Below are 22,417 nucleotides of genomic sequence, written 5' to 3'. Positions count from 1 at the left end.
TTGGGCATTGATGTTTGGAACTTTGGATTGACTTTAAACCATGGTTGCCAGTTGAGGAAGCGGGAGCGGGAAGCGATACGGGAAGCGGGAGCGGGAAGCGAGGCACTTTCAAATTTTAGGAAGCGGGGAAGCGTGGGACCACTTAGGAGCGATTCGGGAAGTGTCTCAGAAGCGACCTAGGAAGCATCTCGGAAGCGACCTAGGAAGCGTCTCAGAAGCGAGGGGGAAGCGAAAAAAATAAAAATAAAAAATACAAAAAAATTGAAAAAAACAGGGGAAGCGTGGGGGAAGCGTGATGGGAAGCGCGCTTCCCATTAAAGGGAAGCGCGTCCCCCATTAAAGGGAAACGCGTCCCCCATTAAAGGGAAGCGCGCTTCCCAAAAAAGGGGGACGCTTCCCCCCACGCTTCGGAAGCGCGACGTTCCGCGCTTTCGAAGCGCGCTTCCCCTTTTAGCTAGGCGCTTCCGGTAACCCTGCTTTAAACCTGCCGGAGAAGCAAAAAATGATCTTGTTGATTAACATCATTCTTATATCAAATATTATATATATATATATATCAATGTTAGCAGATATAGAGAAATTTTCAATGGAAAGGGTACCTTTAATCATTTTGTGGTTTGGACTAGCTTCCTCGGCCTTAGCTATGTATACCCTACCCACTGTCTTTTGTTGTGGTTGCGTCGACTGCGGCTGTTGACGATGAACTGGCTTAGGTCGTTGTTGATGCTACGACGACTAAGGTAGAGCCAACCTCTGCGAGCATTTCTGAATATAGTGGCCCATCCGACCACAGTACAGGCAAGCACTTTTGTCTCGCGGGCATAGGCGGCCTCCGTGATCCTTCTGACACTTACTGCATACTTGTACAGCTGGGGGTCTCTGTTGTTGTTGTTGTCTTCCTCCCTATGGGCACTGTCTCTTAGGTGAGGTTGTCCTCTGGTATGGGGTCGTCCTCCTTCGGTGTCTAAGAAGAGTCCTCCAATCATCCTTCTTTTGGCTTGAGAAATCGACACGTCCTTGGGCCTTGTAGCCTCCCAATCTTCCTCGATCACAGTGGCCGCCTCAATGGCTTCATCGAGGGTCTGAGGCCTTCTTATCAACACCTTGCTCCTTAACTTGTCCCTTAGTCCGCGAGTGAACTTCATTGCTCAAGCTCTCTCTGTCGAATAGGTACTCGGACAATAACGCTCAAGGTGGTGAAAGTGGCTCGTATACTCTACGAGAGACATCCCTCCTTTGCTTGATGTCAAGGAATTCATGCATCTTCCTTTCCTTCGCATGAAGTGGGAAGTATGCATCCAAGAAGATTGTCTTGAAGTCCTCCCAGCCCACTACAAGTGTCAATCCAAACTTCACAATCTTGGTGGTTTTCCACCACTTCTCTCCATCACTCTTCAAACGATATGTCTCGAACAAGGTCTTCTTCTCTTCTGGTACCTCTATGATGGCAAACATACGCTCAATCTCTCTAATCCAATCCTCTGCTTTCTCGGGATCCGAAGTCCTCGAAAACGATGGTGGATCCAAATCTAAGACCCTCTTATATGGGATCCCTTGATGCTGCATTTGCAGCGCCTGGGCTGTCTGTCCCAACGTATAGAGGGCTCCCATAACGAAGCCCCTCTACTCAGCCCAGTCCTAAGGATGACATGGCCTCTGTTGACTCCAATCTTGAGGTGGGCAAGACATCTAAAACAAACAAATTTAGAATTACTACTCAAAACATATGTATTATCTTAACCATCACTTAAAACGTTCAAACAAAGGAAGATAACAGGTTTCATATTAATCGCAATACCAAAACTTACAGACGACTGACTTTAGCAAGACACGAATATCGAAAATTTGGATTGGATCTGGACAATTCTGGGATGCTCTGATACCAAAAGGTGTAACCCCTCGAAAATTTGCTAATTTTTTTTTTAAATTGATAATCAAGAAAACTTTCATAACAAGGGGGCCAAATCCCATAACTCAATTCAGTGCAACAAACATTTTACATTTATAGACAAAATATCATTTCATTTGTAATTTGACAAAGTTCACAAAAAGGAATTTATTTACAACAAAAACTGTACAACAAGTGTCCCAGAATCCTTCCAAGTCCCGAGCCTCGCATGTATGCCTACTGTTGAGCACTCAAAAATAATTGAAGTAATAAGGTGAGACAACAACCGTCTCGTAGGCCTATCCCTCAACACACCCTAGGGTAGTACACCAGTGTAAGCAGCTAAAACCAAAAATTTCCAAATCAAAAACATGAGTCAAAAGCGAACTCTCGGCCCACTCCTCTAAGGTGGAGGACGACTCTAAGCATCCCAACTTCACAAGGGAAAACTCATAAAGGTGTAGACTCAATACACATGCAATGCTCTTCTAAATGCATGTGTATCTTATTTCTTTGTATTTAATTTTTGTTGCACTCACATGACACTTACACATAGTTATTGTTTCGATCCGGTTTACATTAATCGAGGGCACAACTCCTCGATGTCTCTATATGCTCTCTGACCTAGAGGTGTATATTTAAACAAACATTTTTTTGTATTTTAAACCCCGAGAGGACATGGAGTTGCAGGCACCGAGACTCGAACCCGGACCAGGACTCAAACCTGGGTGTAGTCGTCACCACAAATCCCCTAATTTACATGGCAGGAGACGGGTCCTCTTAGACCATATGACAGGCTTTTCCAGCACACCATCATCTTGGATCCACATAGTTGTCTCCTATTTGGTGGGAGACAAGGCCCTTTAGACCTTATGACGGGCCCGAGAGCTCACGTCATTACGGATCCACAGGGGAATGTACAATAATAGTGTAGCTTCTTTATTTAATTTCAGTTATCAAGATTTTCTTTTTTTTTGCTAAATCACAAGGTACTCTCCCTGGTTCAGGGTCCATTGCCTACAATAGCTAGTATAAAGTCACACAATTCAACAATCATATGTATAAGCGTCTACTGCCATTCATGCAGTGAGTACAATTTAAATCGACAATCTTTAAGGTCAAACCTCAGGGCCATCAATTTCATTAACTCTCCTCATCAACAAGAAAATATATATATATGTCCTCAACAGATACACATTAACAGAGGGTTTCTCAGCAGAAAACTCAGCAGCAAAAATCACAATGAACATGAGTAACCATTTCTGCAGAAAATCACATTGAACATGGGTAACAATTTCTGCAGAAAATCATATTGAACATGGGTAACTATTTCTACCGAAAACACATTAACAACAGAGTTTTAATCAAAATAAAACTCAACAGAATATATTGTTAACAGCAGGGGTTTCTCAAAAAAAAATATTCAGCAGAGAAACACGTTGCAACATAGATCCATCAACATAAATTTTCAGCAGATAAACGCATTACAACAGATGATTCTTAATCAAATAAAACTCAATAGAAACCTCACATTTCAGCAGAGGTTTTCTCGACATAGATCTCACAGAATTTAACATTGACCATAGGGATTTTCTCAACCAAAAATCTCAGCAGTAATTTATGTTAATAGCAGGGATTTCTCAACCAAAAATCTCAACAGAAATATACTTTAACAAATAGGGACTTTTGCAAGAAAAAATCCCAGAAGAAACACGTTGACAGCAGAGATTTTATCAACTGAAATCCTAGCAACAATCATGTTGCCCATAGGGATTTATATCCATAGAAATTCCAGCAGAGATACAGTTTATCGATAGGGAATTTATCAACAGAAATTCCAGCAACATAACTTTTACAGCAGGCATATACATATATTCTGTTTTGATTAAAACCAACACCCACAAATAAAGATAAAACTACTATACATATATATTCAGTTTTACAAAGGACATCAAGCTGCTGAAATCAAAACCAGCATTAACGCCAACTACTGGGGTTTTTGACAGGCCATCCAAACTGTATGAAAAAGAAAAATACAAACAGCATTAGCATTAAGATGCTAGGTTTTATGAAAAGAAATTCCAACTGCATAAGAATCAAGATGCTGTAAATTTAACAGCATTAACGTTAACATTCTAGGATTTATAAAATAAATAATAAAAAAAATCCAACTGCAAATAGTTCAAGCTATTGAAATCAAAATGATCGTCAACTACTGGGTTTATGAGAAATAAGTCAAACTGCTGTAAATCAAAATCAATGTCAGATGTTGGGCTTTATGAAAAGAAATTAATTCCAATGGGGCATGATAGATTCCCTACTCATAACTGAAGCACCCAGAATTCCATTTACAAGAACAGTACCAATAATTGCCCATAAAAACTAAAGAAATGCAAATCCCTAAGGGCCATAACCAGTTTCAAGAAAATCCCTCTTTTAGCAACATGCTTAACCACAATCTAAAACAAAACACCAAGAACAACCTAACCTACACATGATACTACCCAGAGTTACTAGAAGCGCCTATGCAAAAGGGGAAGCGTGAAACGTCGCGCTTCCGAAGCGTGAGGGGAAGCATCCCCCTTTTTTGGGAAGCGCGCTTCCCTTTTATGGGAAGCGCTTCCCCCACGCTTCCCCCTCACTTCCCCATTTTTTCCATTTTTTCACTTCCCCCACGCTTCCGGTTCGCTTCCTAGGTCGCTTCTGGTTCGCTTCCGAGACGGTTCGGAATTTTCTTCTAAGTGGTCCCACGCTTCCCCGCTTCCTAAATTTTTGAAAGTGCCTCGCTTCCCGCTCCCGCTTCCTGTATCGCTTCCCGCTCCCGCTTCCTCGACTGGTAACTCTGATTACTACCCAAGGGAGTGGAGGGAAAAGGAACTACATTAAATTTTCATCCAAAGATTCGATGAGAACCCTTAAGCCTTGATGAAATCCACGAAATCCCCAATCCAATGCCTCCTACAATGGCCACTACCCGAAATCTCGACCCCTTCTTGGTTCCAATCGTGAGAAAGGGGAGGAAGAGTGTGGAAATGGCCTCTCACGATGGCGGTTTAGGCAGTTGCAGTGAGGGTTGGGTTGCCGCAAAAGAGAAACACGGTAAGAGAAGAAGAAGAAAAATGAGGGGGAGAGAGAGAATGCGTAAAAATAAAAGGAGGGGGTCATTAGGGATTAAATAATAAAAAAATAACATATTAATTGGCCTTAAGCAACGTGTTAAAAATGAAAAGAAATGTGGGGGCTGAGCTGGGTGTATTTACGCCAGCTGCCCCACTCAAAAGACAATATTTCCCTTTAAAAAAATTATCAATATGCCCTTCGCATGCCCAATTTGCCCATATAAAATCCATTACTTAAAACCCTGCCCTAAGTCCCAAAATATATAAAATTTTAACCTTAGAATTTCAAAAACATCTCATATATATATATATATATATATATATATATATATATTAAAATTTTACAATTCTTATAAAATTTTAGGGGTGTTACATCCTACCCCTCTAAAAACAATTTCGTCCTCGAAATTTGTCATACATCATCGTTAAGCAAAAAAGGATAGTGCTCAAGCATCTCTGCTTTTGGCTCCCAAGTGCATTCTTCGAAACCATGATATTGTCACTTAACTTTGACCAATGGAATCTCTTTGTGTCTCAATGCCTTAACCTGACGATAAATTATCTCTACGGGTCATTCTTCTATAGTCAAATCTTCATGTACTCTCCTACATCCTGAGCATCAATACATGGTCTAGATGATAGCTGAATCACATGTGAAGGATCGCAAATATACTTCCTGAGCATCGATACGTGAAAAGCATTATGCACCTGAGAAAATTGTGGGGGTAGCACTAGACGATACACGGATGACCCAACTCTCTCGAGGATCTCAAAAGGTCCAAAGTATTGGGGGCTCAACTTACCCTTCCCAAATCTGAAAACACTCTTGGTCGGTGTAATCTTTACAAAAACATTATCTCCCACCATGAATTATAATTTTCGGCGCCTATGATCTGCGTAACTTTTTTGTCTAATTTGGGCTGCCAACAACCTTTGTTGTATCATCTAAACTTGGTCTGAGTAATGCTGGATAATCTCGGATGATTCCAATGCTCGATGTCCAACTTTGCTCCAACAAGTAGGTGATTTGCATGGTCTCCCATATAAGGTTTCATATGGAGTCATGTCGATACTATCATGATAACTATTGTTGTAAGCGAATTTTGCCAACTTAACATGCTTATCATATTCGCCTGACCATTCCAGCACACAGGCTCTCAGCATGTCTTCTAAAGTCTGGATGGTCCTCTCAGACTGTCGGTCGATCTGAGGGTGGAATGCAGTGTTAAATCATAGCTTAGTCCCAAGAGCTTTCTGCAATTGCCTCCTAAATTGTGACGTAAATCGAGGATCTCTGTCAGACACAATAGATCGAGGTACACCATTCAATCTAACGATCTCTTCAATATAAAGATCTGTCAAGCTTTCCAGAGTCTTGTTCTTCTTAACTGATAGAAAATGCGTAGACTTCGTGAGTTGGTCTACTATCACCTATATCGAGTCGTTTTGTCTGTGAGTCCTTGGCAATCCCATGATAAAATCCATTGTAACGTCATCACATTTTCATTCGCGAATGTCTAATCGTTGTAGTAGCCCCCTTGGCCTTTGGTGCTTGATCTTCACCTTCTGAAAGGTGAGGCACCTTGAGATGTACTCTGCTATGTCTCTCTTCATTCTGTTTCACCAAAAGTTTCTATGTAGGTCCTTAAACATCTTTGTACCTCCGGGATAAATAGAATATCTGGACTTACGTGCCTCTACAAATAATTCTTCATTTACCACAGGGTCATCTGGAATCCACAATCTTCGCATGAATCTAATGACCCCAAGATCATTATAAGTGAACTGAGATTTTGGCTTGTGAGCTTCTACTAAATACTTATCATAACAAGAACTTGATTTTTGAGAAGTAATATGGCCAAATTCTTTCAGAAAAGGTTGTCAATCAATGAAATTCTCCAGTAGATTCCAACTCTAGCCAATCATGCAGGATAAAGATGTGTTCACGTTGGCCTTCCCAAGGTGATATGATATGGAAAAGTCATGATCCTTGATAAATTCCAACCATCTCCTCTGTCTCAGATTCAATTCTTTTTGTGAGAAAATATACTTGAGGTTTTTGTGATCTGAAATCACCTCGAAAAAAATTTCATATAGATAGTGTCTCCAAATCTTCAAGGCAAATACCATGGTTGCCAGTTTCAAATCATGTGAAGGGTAGTTTAGCTCATGGATTTTTAATTGTTGTTAGGAGGCGTATGCTATAACTTTTTCATGTTTTATCAAAACACACCTTATACCAGTGCCTGAAGCATCACTATAAACAACATAACCCCTTGGGCCACTGGGCAAAGCCAATACGAGGGTTGAAGTCAGTTTTCTTTTTAGTACTTGAAAACTTTCTTCGCACTGCGGCATCAATAAATTTGGCCTCTTTCCTCAATAGCTTGGTCATCAAAGCCACAATCCTAGCAAAGTCTCGAATGAATCGCCTATAATATCCAGTGAGCCCCAAGAATCTTCAAATTTCCGAAAGTCATTTTCACTTTTCAAATTCAAAATATTAAAGTACAATTTGTCTTTTACAATGAACAAGCTTAGGGATTAAGAGCCCCTTCTTTTCTCTAAAGAGCAAAAAAATAGTGAGGTACAAGAGATTCGTGTGTTACAAGGATTTGTTCTTCCAATTCAAGTGCTCTCCATCATGGGAGGCTAGATCTAACAATATACAGATTGAAGGGTGGGGCTGACAAACAGAAATTTTATACCAATCGATCGACAGCCACTTCATGTTGAACCAAAATAATCAACCAGGATACCCAACAATGATTATTAGATAAAATTGGAACAAATGAACTCACCACAAAGGAACCCATATCCTCAAGGTCCTTGGTTTCCATGAAGAGTACATCAAAAGTCACATGTAGCAGCCCAACGATTAGGAATTTGTAAATGAGCCAGCTCCAAAAAAATGTGTTTTTTTTAAGGATCCAGCTTGAACTCGGTCGTTGTGGCTCAACTTGCCACCAAAACAAACATAGCTTGAACACCTCATGTTCGGCTCATTCAGCTCATTTACCAGCCCAAGTAGCCAGTAATTGGCTTGGATGTCATCAATCAAACTAAAGGTCAAAGCACCTAGAAGGGTATCACAATTTTCTCAAGTGGCACTAGCTAAGCGATAATTCCTATATCCACCACACTCGTGGACATATAGGTCATGAAACAAATTATCAAATGCCATGAGCTTGTATATAGTTATTTAACCCTTACTTAAGAACAAGTACAAAGGTTCCGTGTTCTGCTTTGAACCTAACTTTACGGTTCCTGACTGGCTTGTCAGCTGACTTCTCAGTTGACAAAGTTTAGATGTTGACAGGCTCAAATGTTCCCACTCTTGCTGAGGCATATAATAGACTGAGCAGGCTTGCCATGTCCCTTCCTTCATCTCAATCGGAATCACAAACCTCTGCTCTGTCCGTTTCATATGGCCGAGGACGAGGTTTTCTTCCTAATTCTCGAGGTCGTGGACGTGGTCAAGGCACGGGAGGACGAGGCACACTCCAGTGTACCTATTGCGGGAGATTTGGGCATTTAGAAGATAGATGTTTTGACAAGAATGAACGACCTCCCGCATCTTCAGCTAAAGTTGTTCCTACAATACAAGTGGCCAAACCCGAGTCCCCCACTATTCCTCCTAGTGATTCGGTTACACTCAATTGTGCTGAGTATGATGATTTGTTGTCACATATTCCGTCTAGTTCCCCTGTGGCTGATATTGCATGCTCTGCAGGTGATGAATTATCTTGCCAAGGTAGTAGGTGGATTATTAATTCCGGGGCATCTAGCCATTTGTGTGGAAATGAATGTGATTTTTCAAAGTTGAATAGTGTTGCTAATCATAAAAAGGTTGTTCTTGCCGATGGGAGTTCCTCTCCCATTGTTGGCCAGGGAAATATCTCCCTCTCCCCTACTCTTCAGTTATCAAATGTTCTCCATGTTAAAATGTATCTCTCTTTTATGTATATATATATTTACATATACCTAAAGAGGGATACATACATATATATATATATATATATATATATATCCATCTTTAGATATATGTAAATATCTTTTTGTAAAGCCCACAAGGGTATTATAGTCTTTTCCTTATTTTTGCGCATATTCATAATTATGAATATGTTGTAATATTTTTTACATTTTTTCTTTTCTTTTCATTTTCTTTTTTCTTTTTATTTTTCGTTGACTAAGGTCAACTTGGAGGGGGCTCAACACTAGCTGCTGGGCCCCTCCAACGGTTAGAATTCTAGCCGTTGAAGGGGCTCCAACAGCTAGTGGAGCCCCTCCAAGGGTCATTACCTCTTATAAATAGGGGAGATCCTCCTTTGTATTTCTCACTTCTTGGAACTTTTGTTCTCCATTCTTCTCAATAAAAATTCTTTATATTTTGTATGCCTTTGTGCATTTGCGTTTCTTTATTGTAGCTTTGTGTACATTTGTTCTAAGTGTTCTTGTGCATTCGTGCACATACCTATTGGTGGTATTGTGCTCATAGCACACTTTATCTCCTTTTTGAGATATTTTCACATGGTATCAGAGCTAGGCTCAAAGGAAAAGAAGATCGTGCATTTTTCTTTATTCGTTGGAGTACCTCGAAAAGTGTGCCATTAAGTTGTGGTAGTTGGAGTGAAGACTCGGTTCTTCATTTAATATTTTAGAAGCCTCCTACATCAAGTAGGAACTCATTTCGCATTGTGGTACATATTTATTTTTCTTTGTATCCTCTCTAATAGGCGAAAAGGATCCGCACTTCTCTCTGGGCTTCAAATTAAATGGAGTGAATTATTATGTATGGGTCGGGAATATGGAGGCCCATATAAAAGGAAAGGGTCTTTAGGGATATGTTCAAGGAACTATTCCCGAACCCGAACCTAAATTTACTATCTTTGAGAAAGGAGAGATCAAGGTTCTTGAGGGAGAAGAAAGAGAAAAGGCTTTTGAATATTACAATAAGAAGCATGAAGAGTGGGAAATGAAAAATTACAAAATCCTCTCATGGTTCTTCTCTTCGGTTGAGACCAAAATTAATGCCAACATACTAAAGTTCAAAAAGGCATATCAAGTATGGGAATATCTTGAAAGAATGTATACTTCAAGAGATTTGTCCCATAAATATTATCTCCAAAAGAAGGCTTTAACCCTTCAACAAGGAGAAATGACCGTTAGAGAGTATTTTGCCGAGCTATCCACTATTTGGGATGAACTTGCTCTCCAAAAACCTAAATGGAGTGGAGAGGCTATTGAATTGAAGGTCAAACAATTAGAAGAGGATCATTTCTTTAATTTTTTAAATGAGCTTAGACCCGAGTTCGAACAAACTAGATCCTCTCTCTTGTCTTCTTTCTCTTCTCCTTCGTTGGAAGTTGTGCTTACCAAACTCAGTGGAAAAGAAACTAGATTGGGAATGAATAAAACCAATCTAAGTGTGTTGACCGTTCCCTCTAAGGATGAGGATGAGGGTGCTTATGCCGTCTCAAGACCAAGGAATAATGTTAACTTATAAACCCCCTCATTTCAACAAAAATCAAGAAGGAAGAAAAAATGGTGGGCATTATGGAAGAAGAGATTATAGTACAATTATATGCCACTTTTACAAAGAACCGGGACACATTAAACCGGTATGCCTTAAATGGAAGAAGATTGTGGCTATGTCTACTACTTTCCACCATCCAAGGATGAAGGACCATCAACTTCCAACAATGCTACTTTGTCTCCCAATCAAATCATGGAAGCTCTTCAACCACTCCTCAAGGTATCCGTTTCCGGACCTTCTCTCCTCCCGGTAAGTTTCTTTGGCTCTTAGACTCGGGTGCATCATTTCATATGACTCCAAATGTTTTTGCACTTTCTAAATACTCAAAAATTTTGTCATCCACTTTTGTCTCTACCGCTATGTCACATGGGTACGGGTACGAGTGCGACACAGGTGCAGCGCAATTCCAAAAAATTTGGACACGGGGACTCGGCTATATATATATATATATATATATATATATATATATATATATATATATATATATATATATATATATATATATATATATATATATATATATATATATATATATATATATATATATATATTAAAAAATATATATTATAAATATATATATTTTAAATATATTTAATTATATATATAACAATAAATTAACACATAAAGATTATAAATTTTAAAGCAAAAATAAAAAATCAATTCTTAACAACACAAACTTACCAAAATATAACACGTAAAGAAGCTTGTGAGTGTGATAAACAACAAAACTTATCATAAATTTGCCTCATCGTCTGAATTAGAAGGAAGAACAGGATCGAGGTAGTCCATGTTGAGAGTATGTAAATTATGTTCTCCCTCCAAGTCAAAATCTTCTGGATTTACATCTCAATTCTTGGATGGTCCACAACTGCATCAAAAAATGACTATATTAGTATCTAACTTAAAACTTTGAATGCAAATATTTAAATACAAACTTTGAATACAAAAAAAAGTACATATACTCTTCTTTGGTGCGGCGAGAAATTAATCGTAGATTTGAGTGAACATAAACCAAATCCTCTGCTCTTTTACTAGTGAGTTTGTTTCTTTTAATGTTGTGAATTTGAGCATATGTACTCCAATTTCTTTCACAACAAGATGATGTAGCAGGTTGGGATAACAACTTCATTGCAAGACATTGTAGATTTGGTGTCTCTGATCCATAGGTTGCCCACCAATTAAGGGGATCTTCCTCGTCCCTTGCCACAAGTGCTGCTAAAGAATCAAATCTCCCAGTAGAAAACTTGTCAAACTCACTATTTATAACCTTAAACATGTGAGGATCATTAAAAAGTCTTCCCAAATATATTATTTTATTTCTTGATATCTCAGGATCTTCATTTGGAGAAACACAACCAACACCTGTTGTCAACCATTTTTTTGCGTAGTATTTTGGATTGAGAGAGTGTGTCATGCAATGCAAAGGTGTATTGCTTTTATCTCATCTTCTCACTAAAATTGAATGTACATGATTGTAAAATTCTGAATCATCAAGTGCAATATCTTTCTTCTCATGTTTAAAAATGATACTTTGAACTTTTTCAATCATATTGTCCCACATTTCATAAATTCTATGAAGCATGGGTACATCTTTGTCAACTTCTCTCAACATTTCCCAAATAGGCTCTGTAAATTCAACAAAATATGTAATTTTATCCCACCAAAAATCATCACAGATGCATTTTTTGATAGCTTGAGCCTTGACATCATCTTCAGTACGATAAAAATCTCAATCTTGATCAGCCACCATCATCATCAATGCATTCTTGAGTTGCTTAATTCTTTTTATCATAACAATGAGAGAACCAAAACGAGTTTCAGCAACTTTCAGTAACTTGAGATCAGAATGCCTATTAAATATGGAAAGGGCATGATGATGGTTTACAACAAAATTTCTACTATTTCGAACATCATGTTCTATTTCCTCAATCCATAAGCACATTTCATGTGCATGCTTTTGATGGATTGCATATACTCTTAAATGTCAAATTTAAATTGTGTGCTGCACAAGGAGTCCAAAAAATATGTGAATATGTATCTTCACTTGCCAAATTCATTCCTGCACGACTGCAAACTGGATCATTGTCAGTAATGATTTGCACCACACTTTCTTCACCCACTTCTTTTATCACTTCGACAAATAATCTCTTTAAATATTCAGCATCTTTATACACTCCAGATGCATCAACAGTCTTCAAAAAGATTGGCCCATTAAGTGAGTAAGCAATGAAGTTTATCATTGGTCGCCTTTGTATATCAGTCCACCCATCAGAAACAATCAACATTCCATGTCGTTTTCATGCAAATTTTTGAGTCTCTAACAAGTCTTCAATTCTATTTTTTTCCTTTGCAAGAATGATTGTTCTTAGTTTTTCTGAACTAGAAGGCACATAACCACTCAAATTGCAATTAGCCAAAGATGTAATCATATCTTTCGAGTATGAACTTCTAGCTACATTAAAAGGAATTGAGCTTGAGTAAAAGAATCGACCAATCTTTTTATTAATTTTTGCTCTTGCCATATTTTTGAATGATGCTTGCATTGTTTTATTGCTTTCCATCTTTCTTTTCTTTAAAAGCTCTTCTTGTATATCACTAGCAATAGAAAAAGACAAATTAATCGAATCGCTTCTCATCTCTGCAATTTTCTTCTTTTCAGCTTCCTCTTGTTCTTTTTTTAATTGCTTTAACATGTCTTTGTCAACCCCAGAACATGCCCTAATTCTTTGACCACGAATATGCAAAAGATGTGCTTTCACATGCGTATAAGAACCTGTGAAAACAGTCTTACATAAATTACAATGAAACTGCACATTCCCACCACCACCACTACTAGCTTTTACCCCTTTTGTCACAAGCCTCCAAAGTGGTTGAGAAACTTCTAATTCAGGGTTAGAACTTGAACCAAATGTATTGACACTACCGCTAGAACTCGCCATTATATCTGAAAAGTGAAAACTGAAAAGAAAATAAGTAAATAAAATAAAGTTAATAAACACTTCAAAATAATAGTAATAGGAGCTACCCAAAACTCATGAAGATAATGTCGATTACTCTTTCTTATTTGAACTATTATCTAGAAATGAAGATTTTTTTAGCGATGATGAATTAAATGAGAATGAGGATATAAGTGAAAGTATTCCTCAAACCATTCAACATGAAGAAGAAATGACAATTAAACCAATTACTTATACAGATAGAGATAAAAGTACTTTTAGAAGTGCAATAGAGAAATATAGTGACCCTAGTAAACCTTCCAACCACTCTCGAAGAACTGAAAGATCTAGGAAAAGTCCTTCTAGATTTATATCCTATGAGTCTTTTTCTCGAAAACATAGGGCATGTCTTAGTGCCATTCACTCATATCAAAAACCTAGAAATTTTGAGGAAGCTAAGGAAATGATAGAGTGGAGGGATGTCATGGACAACGAACTTAGAGCCCTCAACAAAGCAAAAACTTGGGTTTTTCAATGTCTTCTAAAATGAAAGAAAACAATAGGATGTAGATGGGTTTTTAAAGTCAAAACCAAGAGTGATGGCACTCTCGAAAGATATAAAGTCCGCCTTGTCGCAAAAGGATATAGTCAAGAATACGGCATCGATTACGAAGAAACCTTTGCCCCCGTTGCACGAATGGTTATTGTAAGATGTTTGATCACCATTGCATCTATTAAAAAATGAAACATTTACCAAATGGATGTTAAAAATGTTTTTTTAAATGAGGACCTTAATGAAGAAGTCTACATGGATGCTCCTCTTGGTATGGATGTACCAAAAGGAAAAGTCATTCATTTGCAAAAAGTGTTTTATGGTTTAAAACAAGCCCCTAAGGCTTGGTATGATCAATTTAATGAAGTAATGGTTCACGATGGTTTTACCTCATGCTACACTGACACTGCTCTGTTTGTCAAAAAGTTTGATGCAGGAATTGTGATTTTACTGTTGTATATTGATGATATGTTGATAACAGGTAGTGACATAAAGGGCATCAGAAACATTAAAACATTTTTAAAAGAAAGGTTTGAAATGTCAGACTTGGGGTATCTCACTTACTTTCTTGGTATCAAGGTAGCCTACTCTTATAGAGGCTATTTTTTGTCTCAAACTAAACTTGTCTGTGAGATTCTTGACAGATCAGGTATTACTGACGATAAAACCTGTGAAACCCCTGAAATTGTGGGATCAAAAATGAAGATCGGTGATGGGATACCTTTGGAGGATCCTACCCCCTACCGGCGACTTGTGGGGTCTCTAATGTATCTTAGCATCACAAGATCAGACATCTCTCATGTCGTGCATACTGCAAGTCAATTTCAGCATGCTCCTACATCTGTCCATATGAGTGTCGTTCTCCGAGTTGTCAGATACATAAAGGGAACTTTAAACACGGGAGTTTTCCTTTCCTTATCTTCTGAGTTAAATTTAATTGCATATACTGACTCTGATTGGGGAGGTGACCCAAATAACCATCATTCCACCACAGGTTTTTGTATTTTTTTTAGGAGAATTGTCAGTCTCATGGAGATGCAAGAAACAACAGAAGGTGCCTTTATCATCCACTGAAGCAAAATATCGAGCCATGGCTTCTACAACTATGGAGATTGTCTGGATTCATCAATTGCTGCAAGACATGGGAATTCAAGTCAAAGGACCCACAAAGTTGTGTTGTGATAATAAGAGTGCAATCTATATTGCTAAAAATCACATTTTTCATTAGTGAACAAAGCATATTGAAATGGCCTGTCATTATGTTAGAGAAGCATATCTACAAAAAGTCATTGACCTTCCTTATGTGACTTCCGAATATCAATTGGCAGATTTCTTCACCAAATCGCTTTGCTCACCCAGATTCAACTTTCTCCTTGACAAACTTTTGATCATTGCGCCCTAAGTTTGAGGGAGGGTGTTAAAATGTATCTCTCTTTTATGTATATATATATATATATTTTTTTTACATATACCTAAAGAGGGATACATATTTATATATATATATATATATTTGTTATATATATATATATATGTATATGTATCCATTTTTAGATATATGTAAATATCTTTTTGTAAAGCCCACAAGGATATTATAGTCTTTTCCCCATTTTGCGCATATTCATAATTATGAACATGTAATATTTTTTACTTTTTTTCTTTTCTTTTCATTTTCTTTTTTCTTTTTATTTTTCGTTGACTAAGGTCAACTTGGAGGGGGCTCAACACTAGCTGTTGGGCCCCTCCAACGGTTAGAATTCTAACCGTTGGAGGGGCTCCAACAGCTAGTGGAGCCCCTCCAAGGCTCATTACCTCTTATAAATAGGGGAGATCCCCCTTTGTATTTCTCACTTCTTGGAGTTTTTGTTCTCCATTCTTCTCAATAAAAATTCTTTATATTTTGTATGCCTTTGTGCATTTGTGTTTCTTTATTGTACATTTGTTCTAAGTGTTCTTGTGCATTCATGCACATACCTATTGGTGGTATTTTGCTCATAGCACACTTTATCTCCTTTTTTGAGATATTTTCACACTCCATGCCTCTTCATTCCCTCAAAATTTGTTATTTGTTAGTCGTGTTGCAAAAGAATTGAATTTTCGAGTAATATTTGATCATGTCTGTTGCACTTTTCAGAACTTGCTGACGGAGAAGACGATTGGTGGAGTCTATTATCTACACCAACCAGTTGGCTTTGTTCATTCCGCAGTTGAGTCCTCTTCTAGTCCACTGCTTTGGCATCGTCGTCTTGGTCGTCTTCTGTTGCTTAAATTGCGTAGAGTTATTCCTCATATCTCGTCGTCCACTACTCTACTGTGTGAAGCATGTCAGCTTGGGAAGCATCATAGGAGTTCATTTCCGTCTAGTCAGAGTCCTTCAAGTCGAAATTTGTTTGATCTTCTTCATGTTGATGTTTGGGGTCCAAGTAGAATTCCTAGTCGTTTTAAGTATCATTATTATTTAGTCATTGTAGATGATTTTTTCAGATTATCTTGGGTATTCTTGTTAAAAGATAGGGTCGAAGCCCCCATTACTCTTAAATCCTTGATTATTGAAATAAAAACTCAATTTAATTCTTGCGTCAAAGTTGTTCGCACTGACAATGCTCTTGAATTCAAATCCTCTGAATTGTTACAATTTTACAAAAAACTTGGGATCCAACCTCAAACTTCTTGTCCTCAGACCTCGCAACAGAATAGAGTAACGGAGAGCAGGCATAGACACATTCTAAATGTTGCTTGTTGCCTTATGATCCAGTCTAATATGCATGTGTCTTACTGGAGAGATGCGGTTCTAATTGCAGGATACCTAATAAACCATATGCCTTCAACCTCTGTGGGGGATCGTATTTCCATTCAAATTCTCAGACCTGAAGCTTCTTTTTTCTCTATCTCTCCAAAGGTGTTTGGTTGTGTGTGCTTTATTCATAAACTTGGTCCCAACCGAGATAAATTGTTACCCCAATCTATAAAATATGTTTTTGATGGGTATCCCAAGCACCAAAAGGGATATCGTTGTTATGATCCCATATCCCAAAGAGAGTATCTAAGTGCGGATGTTTCCTTTTTTGAGTCTATCCCATATTTTTTTAGTACTTCTCCTAGATTACATGTTAGTCAAGGTGATTTCTTCTCTCTTCCTGTTCCTCCTTTTCCATTAGAGTCAGTCAGTCTTGAGCCTCTTGTTCCAAGTCCGACTCCGTCCCGTTACAAAAATCCTCCTGTGGTGTACACACATTGCGCTCCACCCAACTCTATGCATGTGTCTTCAGCTTCTCTAGAGGTGAGTGTTCCTGACCCTACTGACAATCCCCTTGTTGATGGTGATTTACCTATTGCTATTCGGAAAGGAAAAAGGTAATGTACACTTCATCCTATTTCTCAGTTTGTTTCTGTCGCAAGACTTGGTGCAAATATGAAGAATTTTGTAGTAGCATTATCTGTCACATCAGTTCCTCTCAATCATCATCAAGCTCTTCTAGACCCCCAATGGGCGAAGGCCATGCAGGATGAAATGGATGACCTGCTTTCTCGCAGAACATGGGACTTAGTTGATCCTCCACCTGAGGATAATATTGTTGGTTGTAAATGGGTCTATACTATTAAGTATAACTCATATGGATCGATTAAAAGGTTTAAAGCTCGTCTGGTTGTGAAAGGCTACACTCAAACTTATGGGGTGGACTTCTTTGAAACATTCTCTCATGTTGCTCGTCTTGAGACTATTCGTCTTGTTTTGTCAGTCGCAGTGCACCATGGTTGGTCTCTATGTCAACTTGATGTGAAAAATGTCTTTTTGTATAGAGACTTGGAGGAGACAGTTTACATGAAGCAACCTCTGTGGTTTGAAGTTTCGGGGGAGTGTCAGAAGGTATGCAAGTTGAACAAGGCAATGTATGGTCTCAAACAGAGTCCCCGTGCGTGGTTTTCCAAGCTGGCTGAGGTCATGTCAGCATTTGGGTTTGTCCGCTCTGTCTCAGATCACTCTCTTTTTATTAAAAAGACCTGCACAGGGATTGTGGTCATGATAGTATATGTTGATGACATTATAGTCACAGAAAGCAGTGAAAAAGGCATTTTTGTCACAAAGTCCCATCTTCAGAAACACTTTGTGACTAAGGATCTGGGACCACTCAGATATTTCTTAGGCATAGAGGTTGCAATGAGTAAAGATGGATTGGTTCTGTCACAGCAAAAATATGTCTTGGACCTATTGAAGGAGACAGGGATGTTAGATGTCAAACCTGCAAGGATTCCTATGGATCCCAAGTCTCATCTGTTTGATGAAGAATCCGAGCATGTGGACTCTAGCCGTTATCGCTCCTTGGTTGGCAAGCTATTATATGTGACTGTGACCAAACCTGATATATCTTTAGCCGTGAGCAAGATAAGTTAATTTATCAAGGTTTTAAAACCTGTGACTCGGGACTCGACTCGTTCTTTATTGACTCATGACTCGGTGGGTCAACTCGGTGGGTCAACTCGGTGACTCGAACCGGGTTTTGTTAACTTTTGATTTTAAAAGAAAATAATATATAATTTGTCTCAAACCATGTTGATGAGACCTAACCAACTCATAAATGTTGTAATGGCCAGTTCACCAAGTTCTACCTTTTGTAGGCCCAATCCACTTCAAAATCAGAGTTTGATCCTGGCTCAGAAAATATTGGACTTGTGCTTTATGAAACATGCCCACATATCAAAAGTATCCATGTACAATATAGAATTACACTTTTAAGCTGCACTAGGATGACTGCCAGAAAAAATTGGCCACAGTATCTGATGATGCAGAATAGACTCACAAGGAAATCATCTAATAAAAGACAATATTGAACAGCAGAATGAGGGGCCGAGGCTTATAGTTTTTGAGATGAAACTATGAAGGATATCCAATGTGCTTTATAAGAAATTAAGCCATACTATAGGCTCAAGAATCACGGTCATAACAAGCAGATGAAACTTGATCATGTAGTGTACACTTCCAACTACACATAGCTAAAGACAAGTTCTTTTCAAAGTCATGATCCTATTCAGTCATAAAAAATAAATTAACATTATAGTCATTTCAGTAATTTGAAAAATAGAAAGATATTTGAGAGAAAGTATGGGTTACATACTGTGTGAGAAAATCCATAACAAAATCAAAGAAAAAATTCTCAAGACAACTGATCAAATTATACAAGCCAATTAATTATTCCTTATTGATGCAAGAAACAATTTTTTTTATTCTGAAATACCCAAAAAATCAAATTTCAAACATCCCAGAACTCATTTGAGTCAGGCCGAGTCAAGCCGAGTCAGGCCGAGTTTTGGCAAACCGAGTTTGCCTTGCCGAGTTGACTCGGTGGAGGGCCGAGCAGAGCCGAGTCAGTCGAGTTAACGAGTTGACTCGACGAGTTTTAAAACACTGCAATTTGTGGACAAACCTACAAAGATTCACTGGGATGTTGCAATGATGATTCTCAAATATCTAAAGTTCTCCTCTGGTAAAGGACTATGGTTTAAACAAACCCCGTCTTTAGATGTTACTGCCTATTCATATGCAGATTATGCAGGGTCGGTTGTTGACAGAAAGTTCACAATTTGATTTTGTGTGTTTGTTAGAGGGAATTTGGTTACTTGGAGAAGTAAGAAACAAACTGTTGTTGTCAGGTCGAACGTTGAGTCAGAGTATCGAGCTATGGCTCAAACTGCTGCTGAGATGACATGGGTTAAATCTGTGTTGACTGATCTTCAAGTGAAAGTCTCGTTACCTATAGAGATGATATATGATAATAGAGTTGCTACTTATATTGCTAATAACCCAGTATTTCATGAACGGACAAAGCATATTTAGGTGGATTGTCACTATGTACGTGACCTGGTCCAGACTGGGTACATTTGCACCAAGCACATATCTTCAGAGAACCAAATTGTTGAGGTCTTCACAAAACCCTTAGAGAGTTCAAATTTTTCAAAATGTTGTGACAAGCAGAGCATTATTGATATATATGCTTCAGCTTGAGGGGGAGTGTTGAGAAGCAGTCACCGTACATATGCATATGCGTATGCATATGGGTAGTTTGGTAACTACTCAAGAGGTCTGGGGCATTATTATAAATAAGGTATTTTAGTCTAATCTCTCTATTTAAGTGAGATTAGACCTAATGAGCAAAGAACTCTCTCTCTCTCTCTCTCTCTCTCTCTCTCTCTCTCTCTCTCTCTCTCTCTCTCTCTCTCTCTCTCTCTCTCTTCAGGCAGTCACCCTAGCCGACTTCAACAATATATATATATATATATATATATGTGTGTGTGTGTGTGTGAAAAAAAGTGGTAGTTGCTTAACGAAAATGCATGTGTGCGGAGAATCCATAGTGCGGGCGTGATGGGCGCTCAATGCGCATTCTGCATAAAAATAGCATTTAGCGATGATAAATGCCTCAACGGTGGCGCCCAAGTATTAAAACATTTGTTTTTAGCAGCACTTCAAAAGCGCCGCTAAAACCTCTTTTTTGCTTGTTTGCACACTGAGTGTCCATCACTCGCGATGGACACTCAGCAGGCGTGCATTTTCGTTAAGCAGCTACCACATATATATATATATATATATATATATATATATATATATATATATATATATATATATACACTTTTGAATGCCAGGTAACTGTTTTAGCTTGTGCACTTGCATGTCATAAAATGTGCAAGTATAGGAAATGCAATATCACAGGCCTTTCCCCTTGTTTAAGTTCATATGGTGAGGCATCCCTTTATTAGGTTACTAGGAGAAAAGGAACAATGAAGTGTAAAAAATAGCATATCATCGATCTAGCAACGGGACGGAAGGTGATAAAACTGCCCTTGAATACTTGGAGCAAATCAATGGTGTAACAAAACCGGATCAAGAAAAAAGCATTCTCTGTTTTGCTTGTTCGGATAATCAAAGAAACAACACTCCCAACAAATTGGGCTTAATTCTGTTACAATCTATACATACATTATCCACATAAGATGCAATACGCTATACAGAAGCAGAGATTAATAAAGTATTCCAAAAACAAAAGGTTACCATCTTTCTATACAATCTTGGCAAAATTGTTTCATATGGCAGCTTGAGCATCGAACCAGCATCACTCTATCACCTCTCCGACACTGATGGCAGTGCTTCCTATCCATTCCAATTGGAAAATTCCCCAGCATTGCCTAAAATTGAACACATATACATGATCCAAACTGCACCACTATGAAGAAATGAATACGAAGGCTTCCAATTAAAGCGAATACGAAGGCTTCCAATTAAAGCCGAAAGAAATAAAACAGATACTCCGAACGACAAGAAAAAACGCTACCTTGGACGTTCCTACAATGGCTGGCTCAGCATTCTTCGACCGGACTGGCCGACGCTCCACCGAGGTGGTCGACGACCCCACCCTCCCTTGAAACGCATCACTGGCATCGCCGATATCCTCCGAACCAGGGACCACCATGACGCCATTGGGCAAATCCCTCACCAGAGACTCACTCTTCGCCCTCCTCTCCAACTCCCTACTGACCACCATTCTCACTAATTCCCCCTTCAAATCCCTCTTCTTCATCTTCATCTTCTTCAGACTCAAGCTCAAAGCCCTCCCGATAACCTCCTTTATCCCCATTGCGATCCCGCCCTTCTTCATCACCCTTCTACCACGAATGCCCTGACCCTTCGCCCTCACCACCAGAACGCGGGGCTTCTTCAGCCGGCCCCGCTGCTTCGGTGACTCCTCCGACGGGCTCTCCGTCGGCATCGGTGCCGCGCGCTTCCGCCGATCCTCCTTCGCCGCCTTCTTCCAGCCGCGCGCTCGCCTCTTGAGCTTTAGGGTTTCGGGGACCCTCTGCTTCTGCTGGCGGTGGAGCGACTGCAGGTAGTGGACCTCGCACTGCGTACGGCCCTCCATGCAGGGGCGGACGCACCGCCATTCCTTGCCGTCCGTACGACGGCAGCGGAGCTCGTCCGGCGGGACTTGCTCCTTCCCCATCGCCGCGAAACCGCTACCGCGGCTCCGAAACCGCCCGGGAAACGGCGGGCCTCCTGGAAGGCGGTTTTCTCCCTCGGGTCCTCCTCACTCACCGGACGCCGGAAAATCCCTGAGCGAAGCCGCGGTGGCGCCGGACGGAGGCCCGGGGTGCGTTTTATAGTATCGGGAGAGGGCGGGGCGGGGGAGTCGAAGAGCGGACCGCCGTCCGATCGTAACGATGATGAAAGCTGAGCCGTCCGATTCAGAGGATCCGCCTTTCTGGGAGATGCACGGCTTCTTTTAAGGTTCGGATCTCTACGGATCCGGATCCGGCATGTTCGGACTTTGGGGAGCTCTCGCGTTGCTGCTAGGGGTGGGAACGGGTTGAATTCGGGCTAGATCTGGCCTGATCCGAATC

General features: G+C 39.4%; 1 protein-coding gene across 1 annotated transcript in view; it reads right to left on the bottom strand.

Annotated features, from left to right (window-relative positions):
- LOC149834689 (lysine-specific demethylase JMJ26-like) overlaps window positions 1-22,146 on the bottom strand; it is a 78,056-nt gene extending 55,910 nt beyond the window's left edge. The window contains exons 1-2 of the mRNA XM_090011523.1: window positions 21,355-22,146; window positions 21,075-21,208 (exon numbers count right to left, since the gene is read on the bottom strand). Coding sequence (XP_089867649.1) covers window positions 21,075-21,208; window positions 21,355-22,020 — 800 coding nt within the window. The 5' untranslated portion in view covers window positions 22,021-22,146. The remainder of the gene's footprint in view (window positions 1-21,074; window positions 21,209-21,354) is intronic.
- Between the last annotated feature and the right edge of the window lie 271 nt (window positions 22,147-22,417).

This window comes from Nuphar pumila, chromosome 6 (genome assembly GCF_984573655.1).
Source record: "Nuphar pumila chromosome 6, dmNupPumi1.hap1.1, whole genome shotgun sequence".
NCBI classification, from domain to species: domain Eukaryota; kingdom Viridiplantae; phylum Streptophyta; class Magnoliopsida; order Nymphaeales; family Nymphaeaceae; genus Nuphar; species Nuphar pumila.
The sequence above is the reverse complement of the archived record's forward strand: the minus strand, read 5'-3'. Positions and strand labels throughout refer to the sequence as shown.